This window comes from Akebia trifoliata, chromosome 4 (assembly GCF_017979445.1).
Source record: "Akebia trifoliata isolate Shusen 1 chromosome 4, ASM1797944v1, whole genome shotgun sequence".
NCBI classification, from domain to species: domain Eukaryota; kingdom Viridiplantae; phylum Streptophyta; class Magnoliopsida; order Ranunculales; family Lardizabalaceae; genus Akebia; species Akebia trifoliata.
In genome coordinates, this window is record NC_141378.1 from 14,612,362 (window position 1) to 14,631,066 (window position 18,705).

An 18,705-nucleotide genomic window follows, 5' to 3' on the forward strand; every position below is an offset into this window, starting at 1 on the left:
TCAAATTCGGCTAAATTCAACAAACCTTGACATCAAATTTACCTATTTTTCATGTAATCTTGTATCACAAAAAAAACACCTATATATGGTTTTCAGTACAGTCAAAGACACTCTCAGTGCCACTTCAAATGTTATTTCAAGTTATTTCTTTAGCATTTTACAAGAAAACAATCTATGGTTCTATGCACATTCTATGTTAGTTTTATGTCTTTCTTATTCAATTTAGTATTATTCTTTTCAACAACGATAAACTGACTCAAAGCATGTGCACAAAACCATAGATTTTTAAATATTTTAGACGGCTATCCAATTCCATTTCCATCCACATATATTAATATAGAAAATAACTATTAGTGATTATTAACAAATAACCAATTATTAATTCCACAAAGTTCTTTAATTACATGAGACACACATTAATAGTAATTATTGACAAATAATGAAGAAACTATATTTCAATTCTCAAACGAGGATATCAATTAATGTACAGTTGAGATGGTGTAAAAATTACTATTAATGCAAGTTCCCAAGAGAGGAATGCAAGTTTCCATGGGAATCCCTAGGAATGTCATCTCATCTAAATTGTACGTGTGCACCAAAGTGGTTTTGAGAATTGAGACTAGAATTTTCCATTATTTACACAAAGTACATTGATACACTACATGATAGCAAATAAATCCAAGCTATGGAAAGAAAGAGAGAGAGAAGAGAAGAGAATGAGTTAGGTTGTTTGGGTCAGCGTGCATATTTGTTGTGAGGTGTAAATCCAAGAAAGTTGATGTGGTTCTTTATACCTTGGTCATCTTGAAGGCGGTTCCACCACTCCACCTCCCCCTGGATACATATTTTTTCATCAGTTTTTCCAAGATCGACGAGACGAAGAGGGAGTTTATGCAACTTGGGACACCCTCTCACTTTAAGCTTCTTCAATTCTGGCAAGTACATATTAGGACCAACGATACTCTTTAGTTTCGAAAGCTCCCAAAGACACAAAGTATGCAACCGCGGGAATGGGGAAGATACACCTTCGATTATTTCTCCTTTATCAGGATCCATCAATTTTGTATCATTTTCCATCACCTCCTCAAATCTAGCACAAAATCTTATTTCCAACGATTCTAGGCTTACCAAAGGGCAAATCCCATCATGACCTTGGGAAAAGACGCTCAAGAGCTTTGGACAGTACTCCAAACGTATATGTTTTAGTCTACGAAATTCCTTCCAGAGCCATGATGAGCCTCCCCTATGTATGGTGGTTACCTTTGCAAGATTAGATACCCAAATATTTCGTAAATTCAGAAAGCTGTTGTTGTAAGGGTGTGTCCTTGAATCAAAAATAGTCTTCATTTCATGGCATCTTTCAATCCAACATTCTTCCAATTCGAATATATAAAAATCTGAAAGTGATTCACCAAATCTGTTGTTGAATAGAGAAAAAAACCGTGTCGACATGGAAACATTAGAAAGATCCAGGGGAAAAATATTATTCTGATCATTAATCTCCAAATGCCCTCCTTGTCTGTTTGTACTAACAAAATGAGAAAAATGTTTGGTAGGGGTGAGCGTGGAGGAACGAAAAGAGGAGGAGAAAGAGGACTTGGAATAAATATCTTTGTACAAGAATTGTTCCCTTTGGAAAGAAACAACATTGCCCCCCTTGCTTGTTCCTTGTTCAGAACAAGGACAGATGCTGACATGGAATCGTCGCAAGACACGGAAGATTTCATACGTTTCAAACATTTTGGGAGGCGAAAAAATTTCAGAGCTACTTACTGATATGAAAGCTCCACCAAGTTTCTTTAGGGACTCAATTGCTGAATTATTATAAGAATCAATGCCGCACTGATCCCAGATAAGAAGCTCTTCTGGTAGTTGATGGATTTTTTTCCAATTGATTTCGCTTAGGTTATCTGTGCCTAGAAGATACAAACGTTTCAAAGATGTTCCCCAATCGCAGACTTCGTGGGGGAACCGTTTGATATTCGTATACGAAAGATCAAGTTCCTCAATGATCGTGACACCTTCCAACTCTATCGTCTTCAACTTTCGATAACCTCTTAACGAAAGTTTAATTATCCGGGTTGTGATTCCAGAAAGGTTGAGGAATTGAAGGCTTGGATGATTAAATTGCCCAAAGGAAGAGATGTCTTCTATGACCTTGCAACCTGATAAGTCGAGTGATTCGAGTGCCCGTAATAAAGGTAGGTGACAAACCACAACCTTCAAACTAGAACAACCTCTTAGTATGAGAGACCTGAGGTTGATACAGTGGGAGAGGGAAGAGGGAAGGGTTAGCAAGGAACAAGCATTGGAGAGGTCGAGTTGTTGGAGAGTGCTCAAGTTTGAAAAAAAGGATGATGGGAGTGAGGAGAGATGGGGATTGTTAGAAAGATTGAGGAGTCGAATTCTACGCATGCGCTCAAGGGAGAAGGCTGAGGAAGACGATTGTTGGTTATCAAAAGCAAGTGAAGTACCTGAAAGATCAAGTACTTCGAGATTCTCTAAATCTTGAATGGGATGAGGAAAATCCTTAAGGTTGCGGCAATTTCGTAAGTTCAATACTCGGAGGTTTTGGGTCAAGCGGGCGAGGGAGGTAGGCAAAGATGAGATAGATGTACCTGAGAGGTTTAACACTCGAAGGCCCTCCATTTCACTAAATAAATCATTTTGGAGGAAGGCCAGTTGGGCACAAAGTGGAAACAAGATCATTGAGACTTTGGGGCATCTCGGTGAATGATGGATCTCCTTTAAGTCATTCTTGGCCAAGGAAATCCAGTTCAGTTGTTCATCTTCCAACTTCAGATCTCCATCCCCGAAGAAAATAGTGCGAGAACCAAACTTTCGAAATGGTGGCGTTATATGTTGCTCATCACTGCGACGACGTAATGCCCAATCTCGTACATGACTGTTTATCACATAATATGTCAGCTGATTTTCTTCTTCATAAGATGATGATGTTAGCAAGCCCCGTCTTGTGAACTCTGTTAATAAGTCCTGCCCAATCTTCCACTCCTCAACTATGTCGTCCAAGTGATTGTTAATTAATCCCTCTCCCAACCAACAATAAATCAAATCAACATTCGAACCTCCACGCTCACCAAACAAAAACATACATATTGTGAGACAATCTAGGACGGAGTCCTGAGTGACATGGCCATGAAACCTTGGAGAATCAACCACGTCTAAGCACTCTTCCTTGAACAAGTTCAAGAAATCGGAAAAATTGTTAGGTACCAACTGGATTACCTTATCAGTCTGCATCACTTTGTTAAGATCGTCTGATGTAGTCATGATTAAGAACTTGCTTGCATTACTTACGTTGTTGGGATGTGGAACACCAACCGACAAAAAATTGAAGCCTGTCGATGGAGGATCCTCCAATACCAACAAGAACTTTTTATTCAATAAGGAAGCATATATATTTCTTCCAACAAACTTCTCATCCCAGTTCTGCTGCGCATTTGGAAGTGATTGATTTAATCCCAATTTCTCAGTGATTACCATTTGGATTTTTCTGATCGAGCTCCAATCATCCTGAGGCAATGAAATCCAGATCACAATGTCGAATAACGAATGATCCATCACACTCTTCACAATGCATTTGGCAATCCTCACTCTGCCCAATCCTATTTCTTTCCATCCCATAATCGAAATAATTCCAGTTTCCTCATTTTCAAACAATTTCAAAGTTTGTTTCGTGGCCGAATCGATATTGTAAACCGACTCAAAGAGTTCAGCTTTGACTTTGAATTGCTCTGTAGTAAACCGAGTTGGTATCTTAGAATATGAATATGTTTACTATACTCCAAAATAATAAATATATATTTTTTATGAGTCGTGATGGATGCACGCGGTGTTGGTATCAACTGGCGTGGTAAGGGCACATGACCATATATTGTTTTCATTGGGATACATAGGGAAAAGATGTGTGGTTCTGTGCCTTTGCCACATCAACTGTGTACCCAACCCCGTACTAAGACCGCGTGCATTCATCATTGTTCATCTTTTATCATAGAGACTAAAGCACTTGCAACATGACTAGCCAGTTGTGCGAAGAAAAAAAAAAAGAGAGTTTTTACCTTGAAGTTGAAGATAATGGCATTATAATTATTTTCGATCAGATTATAAGAAAAGACCAAAGTCAATAGGGGCTATGACTTCGATTTTAAAATGGAGGGATGCATTTCAAATATTTATAAAATGGGGGAAGGTACCTGATGAAAATAAATAAAATAACGGGGTTTAGTTCAAGGGTCTTGTTAACGGGGCACACGTTATAAATACACTTTGGAATTTTTACCAAAATATCATCAGAAACCCTGTTCTTTTAAGTTTTAATATCAAAAGAAAGAAGAATGGTTACTTCGGAAGGAGTGATTGTTTTGCTCACAGTGCTGTGAGCAAATTTGCTCAAAGCCCAACACCATTTTTATATGGGGCGCTGATGACATAAGTAATAGTTGAATTTTTTGGATTTTTTTTGAAAGGTACGTAAGCAATAATAAAATAATTTTTCTGCCTTCTACCCATAATAAAAAAAGGAAATTTCCTTATAGGATCACTTTGTGGTATTCAAAAACATGATCCTTTACAACAGTGTCGTAGAGGATGAAATTCTAAGAATTTTAGAAAAAAAAATTATTTTTCATCATTGTATTTTAATTTTATATTTTGATGCTCGGTAGCCAATTTTTTATTTTATTTTTACCATGAGTTTTTTCATGAAATCTAGAAAGCTACATTGTTCAATTGCTAATATGATAATCCATGTGGATCATATAATTCATTTTAAGATTTGAAATCTAAAAATTAAGATATCTGGGTTGTGGATGTGCTATTAGGAGAGAAATTTCTCTCTTATCACTTACATTATTAGCACCACATGTTCAATAGTTGTTGGACCGTGAGCAAAAAATCACTCCTTCGGATTGAGAATGATTGTTTGCTCACAGCCCAACACCTAGTTGACATGTGGTGCTGATGACGTAAGTGATAAGAGAGAAATTTCTCTCGCCTAACGGCATGTCCATTGCTCAAAAATTTTAATATTTAGATTTCAAATCTTAAAAAATATCGTGTGATCCACATGGATTATCATATTGGCAATTGAACACTACAACCTTCTAAATTTCATGGTAAAAACAACAATATTTTTCGAGCTTGATCAATGGTGTTAAAAATTGAAATACAACGGTGAATAATAATTTTTTTTGAAATTCATAGAATTTCATCCTCTACAACACTATTGTATTGGATCATGTTTCTTAATGCCACAAAATGATCTTATCAAGTAATTTCGGTTTTTTACTATGTGCAAGAAAATTCTCTTATTATTGCTTATGGCATCAATGCCACATGTAAAAACAGTGGTGGACTATGAGCAAATTTGATCACTCTCGAGATTGAGGGTAAGGATGTTCAATGGGTTTTTGGATCCAATGATCCAAATAAGCCATTGGTCATGAAATCTAGGTAATTTCAATTCTTTTTTCCCTAAAATCAATATCAACTGATTAAATATCATTTTTTTAAAAATTTTATTTCCATAGAAACCCCAAATTGGTAAAATCATTTGGGGAAAGGAACTGATTATTAACCAAAAACAGTATAACGGATTGGACCAAGTTTGCTAATGCAGAAAACCCAAAATCGGTGAAACTAATTTATTTTCTTTAATAACATTGGTTAGAGATCGATTGATACATAAACTTGATTTTAATAAAATGATGGTATTGAACCCTAATAATATCAATTAAAGAAAACAATAATGAATATTGAAAAGGAAAAGATATGGGAGCTTAGAGGTATATCTGCATTAGGTTTTGTAAATATTGTGTACGATATAGTTTACTACTACAGATAGATATATATATATATATATATATAATATGAAGTTTTTGGTCTTCTATATTTTAACTTTTGGTCAGATTTAGATGTACGAATGAAGTGAAAAATGAACAAAAATTCCACCTTATCCTTATTAACTTATATGATTCACAACCCTAATGGTGACAACTAGATTTTTGGATAGAAAAATCAATGGTTTTTCTTTTATTCATTTATTTATTATTATTTATTTTTTAAAGAGGTTCAAGATGATAGATTAAAGCTAGAGGAGGTCTAATAGGTTAAAAAAAATCTGCCCCAAAGGTTGAAGGTTTTTTCACTAGATCAGGTTAAAGAAGAGTGCAGTTTGGTAATTTTACGTTTGTTTCTCCAAGAAGACAAATGTCAAAAAGGGGATGCCATCAGTTTGAAAACACAAGGGTTTATCTCAAATATACAGCAAATTGTGGAGGTGTGTGTCTATATCACCTAATAATCATGATCTTATCCCCTCAGGTAAAGGAAAGAAATAAAAGTTTCCTACCTCCACTATAGACAAAATAAGTTTTATATTGATTGTTCAGAAATTGGCACGTGAGAGTCATTCAATCACACAGGGCCCACTAATCAATTTTAATGAACAGCTGAGATGGCAAAAACAAGAATACAGGTTTCCTTTGGGATAGAAATTTTCTAGGGAATCCGTAGGAGTATCTCTTATAAAATGCAAAAGAAAAACCAACAACAGCGAGGAGGAGTAGTATTCATTCCTTCGTGAAATTGAAGTTACAGAGATTCCTTGCATTAGCAAGGAGAAGAGATTGAGCAAATAACTATAAGCAGAAATCAATCGTTAATTTCATTCATGAATGATTCTAGTATCAATTGGATTGAATAAATATATATATATATAATATATATATATATATATTATATATATATATATATAATATATATATATATATATATATATATATATATATATATATAATTATCCTAATTTTTTGTGATCTCTATGATGAGTAGACCATCCTCATAAAAGATCAGTCAAATCTGAAATTTTTAACCTCATCAAAAGTAATTTACAAATCAATGGTAAAAAATGACAATCCAGAATTCTAACTTTTGATGGGGTTAGAAGTTTCAAATTGGATTATATATATATGAGTGGCATTCAAGGTCTCAAAGAGAGCTAAACATTGTGTCAAACATTTTTTCAATGTATAGGTTAGAAATTCTAAAATAAAATATTAATCCATTCCGAAATTTCAAACCCTATGATTCTTCAACTTGTAATTAGGGTTAGAAGTTTTGGAATGAACTGATTTTTTGTGATGATGATCTTTTCACCATAGATATCATCCTCACAAAAATCAGCCCATTAAGAAACTTCTAACCCCTACTTTGAAAAATGTTTGACTGTCTTTAGAATGAGCTGATTTTTGGTGAAGATGATCTCCTCACCGTAGAGATCATCCTCACCAAAAATCAGCCCATTCCAAGACCTCTAACCCATGTTTTGAAAAAGTGTTTGCCAAAATGTTTGCCAAACTGTTGGCCATGGATAGGGACCCATATAGAGTAGCGATCAGTGGCCAACAGTTTGGCAAACATTTTGGCAAACACATTTTTCAAAACATGGGTTAGAGGTCTTGGAATGGGCTGATTTTTGGTGAGGATGATCTCTATGGTGAGGAGATCATCATCACCAAAAATCAACCCATTCCAAAACTTCTAACCTCATCAAAAATGGTTTACAAAAAATGGACGGTTCACGATTTTTCAACTTGTAAAATGGGGCTAGAAGTTTTGGAATGAGCTGATTTTTGGTGAAGATGATCTCCTCACCGTAGAGATCATCCTCACCAAAAATCAGCCCATTCCAAGACCTCTAACCCATGTTTTGAAAAAGTGTTTGCCAAAATGTTGGCCACGGATAGGGACCCACATATATATATATATATAGATAGATAGACTCATGAAAGTGAACTCATATGTTCAAAAACAATTCCATCGGTGTAAATGCTAAATTCAATTATTTAGATATGAACCATTACATACCTTTCGTGGGATTGAATGGAAAGAAAAAGTATTCCATCAGTCTGAAAATAACTGTATAAACTCACGTCCTCCTAAACTTTTCTTTTCTATGGATCAGCTATAGCCTTGATGATGGAGTCCGTTTTCTCTATAAGGGTTCCCAGAGAAAAATCCTTGGCACCTTTGAGAATTTTTAGATAAAATCTAGAGGAGGCCGTTCCATACTTATAACGATAGGAGTAGGGCCCAGATTCTCTTCTTGGACTAGAATCCAATCCATCAAAGGATTCAAATTCTTTCTAACACAGAGGTTTTCCAAATTTACTAGGGAAAATGACTTTTAAAGCCAAATTTAAAAAAAATAAGGACCAACAGATCCCCATTTAGAAAATATATATATGGACCATTCAAGGCCCAATTTTTTAAACATTACTCTTGGAACTCCGTCTAATTATTATAAAAAATACTCTCTTTTAATTAAAGGGGTTTTATTAACGTGTGCCCTAAGGGCACATGTTAAAGTGCAATAAATACACCTTAAGAATAAGCATTTGTTTTTGATAAAAAAAAATATTTTTAAGGGCATTTTTGGCATAAAATCCAATTTCCAAAGTGTAGTTGTTGTACTTTAACGTGTAACCTTAAGAAATGCATCAACAAGACCCTTAATTAAAGTGTAGTGAGTTTCCAACACATGCCCCCCTCGCCTCCATCACAAAACCATAGACCATTTCCTCGGGATACACATAATCATAAAAAAAATTATTTTGTATCCTTAGGCAATTGATCTAAGATTCTATTTGGGGGGGGGGGGGGGGGGGGGGATGTTTCTTAATTAAAATATCTAAATTAGTAGTCAGAATCCTAAAATAACTAAATGCATACGAAGAGCTCTAAGAGCCTTCTGCTCCTATCTCCATTGACATCAAAATAAATATAAACAGAAACTCAAAGTTGTTTTTTTTTTTTCCATAAAAACAGATTTTGCGCCCATAGCGATTGCTCAAACAACTAGTCCACTCTCCACCTCATTAATGGTCCAAATGCATTTCTTCTTAATGTGTTGCTACCTTGCATTTGGGAGATGAGAAGTGCAATTCATAGCCACACGTGACCAGTCCTCTCTCCAACTCATTAATGGCTCAAACTCCAAAAGTACCGATCCACTTTGAAAGAAAACAAAAAGATAAGAATAAAATAAAATATAGGCCAAATTTGAATTTTAACGTTAGAATAGTGATTGTTGATCTCTTAAACATTGCTTGATTAGTATCCAAAGCTGGAGATTTGGGAAAGGATCAGCTCAAGCAGCTATATGTTGCATCCTCTTCACATATCAAATTTTGCTAGGGATTCCACTGGTTACATGAGACCCCTAAGCATAGGCATCATAGATGACACCCTAAGTATTTTTAATAATTTAACATATTAAGGGCAATACTGGTATTTTTTCTAATAATTATTATAACTGAAGTTATAAAAAGTATTTTCAAGGATATATTTTCTACTTGGGGATCTGTTAGTCTATACTTTTGAAGACTTCGTTTTTAGATGGAACACTTTTTTGTGATTTTTTATTTTTCTTTTCCTTGTTTGGTTTCTTTTAGAGGCCATCTCGACCTCCTTGATTGTTGTTTCTCTCCTTTTTTATTAATATATTACAATTATAAAAAAAAAAAGTAATTTTTCCTATAATTTTTTCTAAGGATTCCCTTAGGAATATCTTTTATAAAATAAAAAGAAAAAGAAAAAGAGAAGAGGACAATAGTAAGGAGAAGAGGAGCATTTATTCCTTCTTGAATTTCAAGTTTTAGAGATACCTTATTTGCATTAGCAAGGAGAATAGTTTGAGCAAATTAAAAGTGAAAGATTATATTCTTAATTTATCTCATGAGTCTCTATTTCTCTTTTCCTTCCCTCTATTTATTAAAGTCTTAGATACCTTACTTATGATAGAGAATAGAGATCACCCACCTACCCACTTCATAAAATGTTTTGACCCTACTCTAGTGTTAAAAGGGCATCAATGGGCCGGGCTGGAAATGGACCAGTATTATTCAGAGAAAGAACATATAGGTACATACATAGCCGTCTGGGTCCGTCTCAACGCAGTAGGGGAGTCCATTGTGTTGTGAGAATTTTTGGAAACTCATTTTCTTAAGGGAGTAATCAGGCCAAGCCCAAACCTGAACCTGGCCCTAAATATGAATCCCGTTTTAGATCGATTGACAACCTAAATTGTTGCGCCTTCCCCCCATTAAATGCAACTTTAGGTCTTCCTTCTCAGTCACTGTTTTGACCAACAGTCAAGTTGAAATTTAAATATAAAAAATGACAATAAATAAATAAAAAAGTTTGATTTTGACGCACTCTTTCAATCCACGAATACTTCCCCAACAACTTGTTAGGCAGCAGTCTTTTAAAGATAACATTTTTTTTAATTTCAAGTGTTTATATATATATATATATTAGATAAAGAGATTTTAACTTCAATTATATACTGAATTAAGTGTTTAAAAATGATATTATTGACACAAACTGAAGATTTTAAATGCACAAAAAGAAATGGATTAAAATTGAGAAGAGAGATTTGTGTGTGTGTGTGTGTGCGCGCGCGCATGTGGGTTGGGGTGGGGGTTATTTTTGTTTTTTCCCTCACCCCTTAAATTTATCATGGTATTAAAGTGGGTCTTTCTCTTCTTCATGTCATTCAGTTCATGTCACCGTGTGTTTTGGTCAAGTCTAGACCACGCGTGTGAGGGCATGCTAAGTTTAGTCCCACATCGAACACTCCTTGTAATCTCCTGAGCTACTCTACTCATTGCCAATTGGTTTTGAGTATCATTTTAGGGCCTCCGAACACTACTCATATGTGTATATATATATATAGTAATTGTTCAACTACACAAATTGTTGCTTCTCATGAATTGGTTCTTCAAAACTAAAATATTTTTATTACTAAAAATTATTTTTGTCGTGATTTTTAAAGAAAAGAAGTTAAAATTTTTTGTAGATTTGAAGAAAATAGAATAGTTTCAAGAAAATCTATAATACTTTTGTAATTTTTATGTCGATTAATGAAAAGGTCTGTAAATTTCCTTTTTCATTTCCTTTATTTATTTCTTATTTTTATATATTTAAAAATTATAAATACAAATTGATCCAACCAAATTGACCCCTGATCAGCCCTGATATGGCCATTTGAACCAAATTTTGATTTGACTATCAATTCGATTTTTAAAACATTAGCTAGAGGAGATTTAATTGTTAACGAATAATCTACACTAAAAATTGAAGAGCTTGACGATGATGGATTTTTCTTGGAAGGAGCATCAAAGATGAGTGCAATTAGATCAATTTTTTTTTTGTTTGTCAGTCACGTAGAGAAGACAAATGTTAAAGGGGAACGTCATTAGTTTAAAACTTAACATGGGGGGGTGTCTCAAATATTCAGTAAATCATGGAGGAGTATGATTAAATCAAATGTTTGTCGGCAACTCTTATTAGTGAACCAATTGACTACAATTGAGTAAAATATAGTCCAATTAAAAGTTGGTTTCGTGCATTGTCCATCATGGGCTTCTTTAAGAAACCATATTGAAATTTGAAGGTGATCGATTAGATTATATTCTTGATCTCATTATATCTTTTAATTAACTCTTACTTACCATATATATGCATCAGTAGGGATTCCCCATGGAAACTGATCCCTAGGAAACTTGTATCTTAGGCCTTAGGTTTTAGGTAGGAAAAAAAAAAAAAAAAAAAGATTTTCTTCCTCCTCTCCTCTAGACCAAATAAGTTTGATCCTGACAGCTCTGAAATTGCCAAGTGAGTCTAACAACTACACTGGGCCCACTGATCAATTTTAACCAACGGCTGAGATGGGAGGAAGAATACAAGTTTGCTTTGAGTAGAGGTTTTCTAAGGAATAACTTTAACTAAACAAAAAAAGAAGATAAAAGTGAAGAGGACAATACTAAGGACGAATGCTCATTCCTTCGTGAATTTGAAGCACTAGAGATACCTTGCATATTTGTAAGGACAAGCCTTGAGCAAATTATAAGTGAAAGATTATACTCTTAATTAATTTCATGGTTCTTTTTTCCTTCCTTACTCTATCATCCTTGCTCACTTTAAAGAATGAGAGATGCTATTGGCACCACAAATTTTACTTATTATACTCCAATTAAAAATAAAGAAAATAAGTAAATGATTAAGAATAAATAAAGTTAGGGTGTTAATAGAAGTTCTCTCTCTCATTTTATTTTTTTGTTAGATTTCTATTTTTTTGGGTTTAAGATTTTATATGGGCCTAATCATAACTGTAAACAACTGTTGAACTTATTTGAACGAGTATTATAATGTTTTGTAATCTTGAGATAATAATTTAAGTCAAACCTTTGTAATGTTTGAATGTTGTATTTTAATTTTTAAGTGGGCATGACATATAATTTAAGAAATTGGGATGTAATTAGTAAAATTTGGGGTGCCAATAGTAGCTCTCTAAAGAATTAGATACTCTACTTATTACATAGATCATCATTTGCCTTGGGATACACATAATCATAAATCCTTTTATGTGTATCTCGAGGCATATCATATACGATTAAGTGTTGAGGCTGTAGGGGGAGCATATGTCAGAGAGGGGCGTCATATTATCACTACTCTAAAAGATTTTTAGAAAGAAGGCATAGCAAATAATTCAAATAAAAAAAATGTGATGGGTAGAACTAATTAAAGTGGATTATGAATACTCGACTCCGAAAATGAGAATAGAAGAGAAGGTAGAAGACCATTATCTGACATCCACAACGACACACTCTGATATCTTCTTAGGCCCTTGATATTTCTTCCTTACAACTTGCCCCCAAGTTACCCTTCCGCCGATGCCCTCTATATTGATTCTATGGTGGTTTCCAATCTACTACCCTTCTCTTTTGGATCCTAAGCATCCATTTCCCCAAATTGCTCTTTTTGAGGTATGAACTTGAGATGTAGTGTTAACTCTAATACCAAAAAATCCAAACCCAATCAATATACCAAAAACACCTTGTGATTAATAGAACAAAAAATTAACGAGATCTGGTATTAGCTCTCACACATTTAAAGACACGAAAATATATTTATTTATCTTGATAATGATTACAAGAATTCAATAGAGTTTATATAGCAAATAATAAAACAAATTCTAAACAGAGAGATATACTCAATTTCTAACAAATCTAATCCATATCTTATAATATTTATAAAACATGATTTGGTGTACAACTTATTACATGGTTTCATATCCTGGTACTCTTAACAACCAAATGATCCAAAGTGAATCAATATAGTCCAATAACATGCACCTAGTGATTAATGGAGCAAAAAGTTAAGCCCTTAATATCTTTAAGGTCATGAAAGGGAGGAATCCCTTGGCAAGAAGATACTTAAATCATGAAGATCTCGTTTGGTGGCAATGGCATCAAATCTTGTTAATGGAGGACATCAGTGGAAAAGGGCACGAGTTGTGATGGTGACATAAGATTAGACCTCTAAGAGGGATGATGATGGGTAGTGGCTAAAACATGAGCACACTGTGCGTGCACACAAGTTTTGTCAGCAACAGAAACCAAGGGATGATGACAATTTCAAGCCTCACAGATTTGCCATTTGAGCACACCAACATAGTAAGCTAGTACCTTACATATCTCTAATTGATACCAAACAAGTTCAGATATTTCTAATTGTCCATAAAACTAAAATGAATGCTCACCATAACCTGCCACTTTCAATCCTAATCCCTAATTGATACTAGCTAAAATCATGCTAATTGTGATATAATGTACCATCAATTATGTTAAGAATCGGGATCAGGTAAGGTGTCTCATTCCTAAAGAACAGGAACGGTGTCTATGTGACACATTTTAGTCTAAAACACATCCGACTCCTAATCAAGATGTTTGCTGCATGGCATGCAGTCCGATGTGTTTAAACACCAACAAAAACCTGTCACGGTGTTGCTATAGCAATGGGACACCGTTCTAGATCATAACTCTTGTGTTAATGTATCTCTAGCAGTCACAATCTCTATTTACTTGTCTGGAAACGTGGTATGAAGAGTAATGTTTGTACTTCTAGTGACTTATTTTTTAGAATAATGATTTTCAAACTTTCCCTTTATAAATACTCCCCCATACTCTTTTTACGTGGCATGTGTTAGAATCATAGATTTTTTTTTCCTTAGGATGCACAATTAAACATATTTATGTGGATTATAGTTGTGTATCCCGAGGAAATCTATGGTTTTAGCACATGCCACGTCAAAAGAGTATGGGGGAGTATGTCAAAGGGGGGAGTCAGAAAATCACGACTCTTTTTCTAAATAACATATTGCCCTCCCCCCTTTCTTTTATGGTTACCCCACACCCTTTAGAAAGGGACTAATCCCTAAGTTGTATGCTTCGACTCTGTAGAAGTTTTCTAACGTGTAATAAGATAAGTCAAGAGGCCACCCAATTTCGAATACATAACTAGAGGAGGCAAACACCTGTCACTAGTTTTATCATTGAGACAAACACCTTGGGGGTTAAATAACATATTGCCCTTCATGCATAAAAATTGAGAATAAATTACAAGTGGATAATTACCGTGTGGGACACAATATATCTAACACCATTAAATTATTTTTATTTTTAAAAGAAAAAAATCGTTACTCATTTACAATTGGGTGAGGTTCACTTCTCCAACAGAGGCCTATATGTTCTACTTCCTAGCAAACATACAAAATAAACTACTTGTACACTTTTTAAATTCTTATTCTTTACCATTTGCATCAATTTTAATTTCCTCAATAATTTTTTTACTAGAGGATGAAGAACAGAAGCAGCATAAAAACTAATCTTCAAACATATAATTTGATACTGTCTCACTTCATTCCAATGGCTACACAGTCATGGTCCCTTAGTATTTGGGCTAAGCCAAGGTAACAGTCTTATAGAACACATAATTGACCAACACGTAAGGGTTCACGATATTTTAAGTTAAATAGTTTTTTAGTTTTCTTCTGACAATGGATCTCGATCTAATTCACATATGAAACAAGTTTACAAGCCAAGAGCTCCAAGGGGTGTTTTCCCTTGCCCAGCCTCGAAATAGAAAATAAGCATGGCTAACATAGCAAGTCGGGCATGTTTGATCTCGGCCAACTTCAGTCTCTCGAGCTTCTCTTCGTCAGGGACATACACACCATTATTCATCGTGCCAGCGAAGCCCAATGGGTCGAAGAATTTACCACCTGGGTAACCTTGTTCACCTGTTGCATTAGCAAAATTCTCCGCGGTCTTGGACCATGGTGTCGCCCACTCCACGGACTGAGATTCTGGGCTGAAGAAGTCCACCCACCGTTTGCTCTCAACCCAACCCATGAGAAGGAGTTGGGTACCTAATAGGGATCCAAAGGAGAATGGTGCAATTGCCCTCGGGTCAGCACCGGCCTCGAACCATGGCACACCGCTCCAAGCCTGTCCTACGAAGATGCCAAGAACCGCTGCCATTGCCCATCGACCATGGATCAGCTCAGCCTCTCTGTACCACTTGAGAAAGGCTGGGTCCTTACCCAGGCCCAATGGGTCGAACCCATAGTCACCTGGAAGCCTGTATCGTCATCAAAATGAATAAAAACAGAGTTAAACAAGAGAAGTTAGTGATACATGTCATTAGATTAGCCCATAATGGCCCATTATGGTCCCTTGGCCCAAAATAAAATGCCCAAGACTGTCCCAATAATCGTATAACTGGCATTTTAAAAATCAGCAACAGGATTTTGTAATGATATTTGGCTAACCGACAATCATGTGAACGTGTTGTTATTTTTTTTAATGAAAATAAATAAAAGTAACTTAGGAAAAATGTTCATATTTTTAACAAATATAAATCAATCAGAGCTAGACCAACCAAATTGAACCAGAGTTAGACCACAAGCAATCCCACCAACTAGACAAATTTTTGGGCCAATCATAGGTTCTATTTATAAAACATTGCAGGTTTGTTGAGGGCTCGAGGCCTAAGCTTTTTTGTGGTAATAATTGCTCCAAGATTAGCTGATTTATTTAACAATCATAGGCTAGGACATTATCTTAGGGGATCTTAGCATTAATTTGGACCCATCCCAATCTAACCTAATCCATTTTAGTTGATGTTGATCTAATATTTGATATATGTGATCATACTTCAAAAACTCGTCTAAGATCAAGATGACTTGGGGTAGTCATCTTGGTCTCGAAAGAAATTGGGCTTTGAAAATACCTTAAACTTATCAATTCATCGTTGAATCATGATTTTTATTGTTGTCGTAAACCTTTAACAATATGCTTTTAGGGTGATTTAGACATAGATCGCCATGTTTTGGTGAATATCTTATATATGTCCCTAAGTTTTCAAATCAATGACTTGTGTTCTTTCACCTCGTTCTTCTCTTTTTTTTGTTTTTTTTTTTTTTTTTGTTGATTTAGGGAGTATCCCCGCATTGGTGACCTCATTCTTCTCTTATTGACTAATAAAATACCATAAATACCCTCATCTTTAACCTTTAGTCAAAAATCCTTGTTTTTTACTTCCCAAAACAAGTCATCTTCTACTACTTGGCAAATTTTGTTATCCATGTCTCCAATCTTAATTTTTATCTACTTAAACCTCAAGCCTCAAGAAAAAGATAGGAATTTTGGAAAAGTAGAAAATGATGGAATTTTGAGTAAAAAAATCAAGGGTTTTTGTTAAAATGAGCTTTAAAACGATATATTGAAGATAACTGATTTAGGTAGAAAAATCCAGGGTTTTTTGTTAAGATGATATTGAAAATGATGGATTAAAGATGAGAAGCGTGAAGACGACTCGTTTAAAAGAAAAAACTCAAGGATTTTCGGTTAAATGTTGAAAATGAGGACTCTTAAGTAACAATGGAATTTTTGGTAGAAAAATAAGAGATTAAGGTGAGATTCAAAATAATGAAATGAAGATGAAGTAGAATAAGAGAAAATAATTCACCAAGAAAGCTAATAATCTACAAAGAACTTGAATATGAGTGGATTTGCGAAGAAAAAATAAGGGATTTTGATTAAAGGTTTAAGATAAGGTATTTAGGTCATTTTTATTAGTCAACATAATTTTATGTTTAATGATACTAAATAATTAATATTTTAATGATTTAAATATTTATTGTCTATATAAAATAAGATTGTGAGTTTGTGACTGGGCTTCTACTAATCTACCTAATAATAAGAATAAAAAAACATAATTATCAAAATATAAATACATACTAATAAATTAAGAACTTCAAACAATCAAGTTGGACTGAGCCAAATTTGCAGATCTGTACGGATATGACTCCTTGGCTTGTTATATGATTTAACTACAACTATATATAATATTAAAAAATTCTTAGAATTAAATAGATTGTTTATTTTTTATAGATTTGCAATGATGAAGTACCATAATTGATCAATTTTTTCAAAAAATAAGTTCCCGTATCCAATGATAAAATTAAGGGTTTATGGAAAAGTGATCAATTTTTGACAAATTTACGATTCCGACTCACTTCATTTTAATTACCAAAACGTGAACGATAACGAATTCAAAGATTTTTAAAGTGACTATTTCATAGGTTTAAAATGACTAATTCGAAATTGTCACTTTAAGCCTAGGAAATAAGTACTTTAAAACCGTCGTATTTGTTATCATTCTGAATCTTTTTTTTAATAAAAACGTGATTATTCATGTTTTGAAAATTAAAATGAACAGTTAGCCGGAATCATAAATAACTCATTTTCAGCTCATGAAATGATAATTCACCCTAAAATTAAACGAACATGAACATACAGTGAACTGGTTCGTTTCGTACCGAATAATGTTTAAACCAACTTTTGATGATCACATGCATTGAAGTGAAAAATGGCAATGGTGGGACTTACGAGCCATCGAGCCATTCGGGGTCGACGAGGTTGCCTCCTGCTTTAACGCCGGGAATCCAAGACTTCTTACCAGCAGCCGCGGCAGCAACCACGACAAGTCTACGAAGAGAGCGACCACCACCCACTCTAGATCCGATGGTGGACGACACCAAGGTCTGGCTACTCTTCTTATTGCCAGACAAGAAGGGAGACCCAACAAAGCCTTTAAGTACTACAGCTGAAGTTGCAGCCACAGCCATCTCTCCTCTACTAATAATATTGTTTTGTTTTTTTTTATTTAATTAGCAATTTTAGATGTTTGGGCTTTCTTCTGTTCTTTATGAACACTAGTTATAATTGAAAGGGCTTTGAGAAACAAATCTAGAGATGAAATCTTTGATCACTCATGGATAGATTTCGGACCAATGGGATACTCAGTTCCATCCGAATCTTTGCCTTGTCCTCATCCACGTGGACAATGTCTTGGCCTCTAGTTTTAAGGTGTAAGTTCGTCAAGTAATCTTGGCCATGGTTTTGGGCCACTTATCCAGATTGATTTTTTTTTCTCACAATCCAATAGTAATTTTACACGTGGCACAAATGACATCAGCAATAATAACAATAAGAGAAAAAATTTCTCTCTCCTGCCTAGAGTGGAAAATGGAAATATGCTGATAGAATCACCATGTGGCACTAAACAACATGAACCAATGCCTCGGGGTTGCATAGGACTAAAATCTAGTTTAGGTACTTACTAGTCATCCATTTTCAATTCCATAGATAAGTTCAAAAAATATATATCTTTTACTATGAGTTTTTTCATAAAATCTATAAGGTTGTAGTGTTAGGTTGACAATGTGATAGTCCATGTGTGACCTAGTTTAAGATTTTAAATTTTAAAATTGAAATT

General features: G+C 34.5%; 2 protein-coding genes across 2 annotated transcripts; both read right to left on the bottom strand.

Annotated features, from left to right (window-relative positions):
• Positions 1-735: 735 nt before the first annotated feature.
• On the bottom strand, positions 736-3,645 carry LOC147404027 (putative disease resistance protein At4g19050). Its single transcript, XM_086437635.1, has one exon. It carries the CDS (start codon positions 3,643-3,645, stop codon positions 736-738), a length of 2,910 nt encoding a protein of 969 aa, XP_086293761.1.
• An 11,094-nt stretch (positions 3,646-14,739) lies between these two features.
• LOC147404028 (chlorophyll a-b binding protein CP24 10A, chloroplastic-like) lies at positions 14,740-18,146 on the bottom strand. Its single transcript, XM_086439825.1, has 2 exons — positions 17,817-18,146; positions 14,740-15,504 (listed from the first exon to the last, which is right to left on the bottom strand). Exons 1-2 carry the CDS (start codon positions 18,053-18,055, stop codon positions 14,955-14,957), a joined length of 789 nt encoding a protein of 262 aa, XP_086295951.1. The 5' UTR covers positions 18,056-18,146; the 3' UTR covers positions 14,740-14,954.
• Positions 18,147-18,705: the final 559 nt, after the last annotated feature.

Bases quoted from the DNA above. Each gene is read 5' to 3' on its own strand.
- LOC147404027 (XM_086437635.1), bottom strand. From the start codon at position 3,645: ATGGGATGGAAAGAAATAGGATTGGGCAGAGTGAGGATTGCCAAATGC.
- LOC147404028 (XM_086439825.1), bottom strand. From the start codon at position 18,055: ATGGCTGTGGCTGCAACTTCAGCTGTAGTACTTAAAGGCTTTGTTGGG. The intron at 15,505-17,816 runs GTAAGTCCCACC...ATGACGATACAG, and splicing joins CCCGAATGGCTCGATGGCTC to GCTTCCAGGTGACTATGGGT.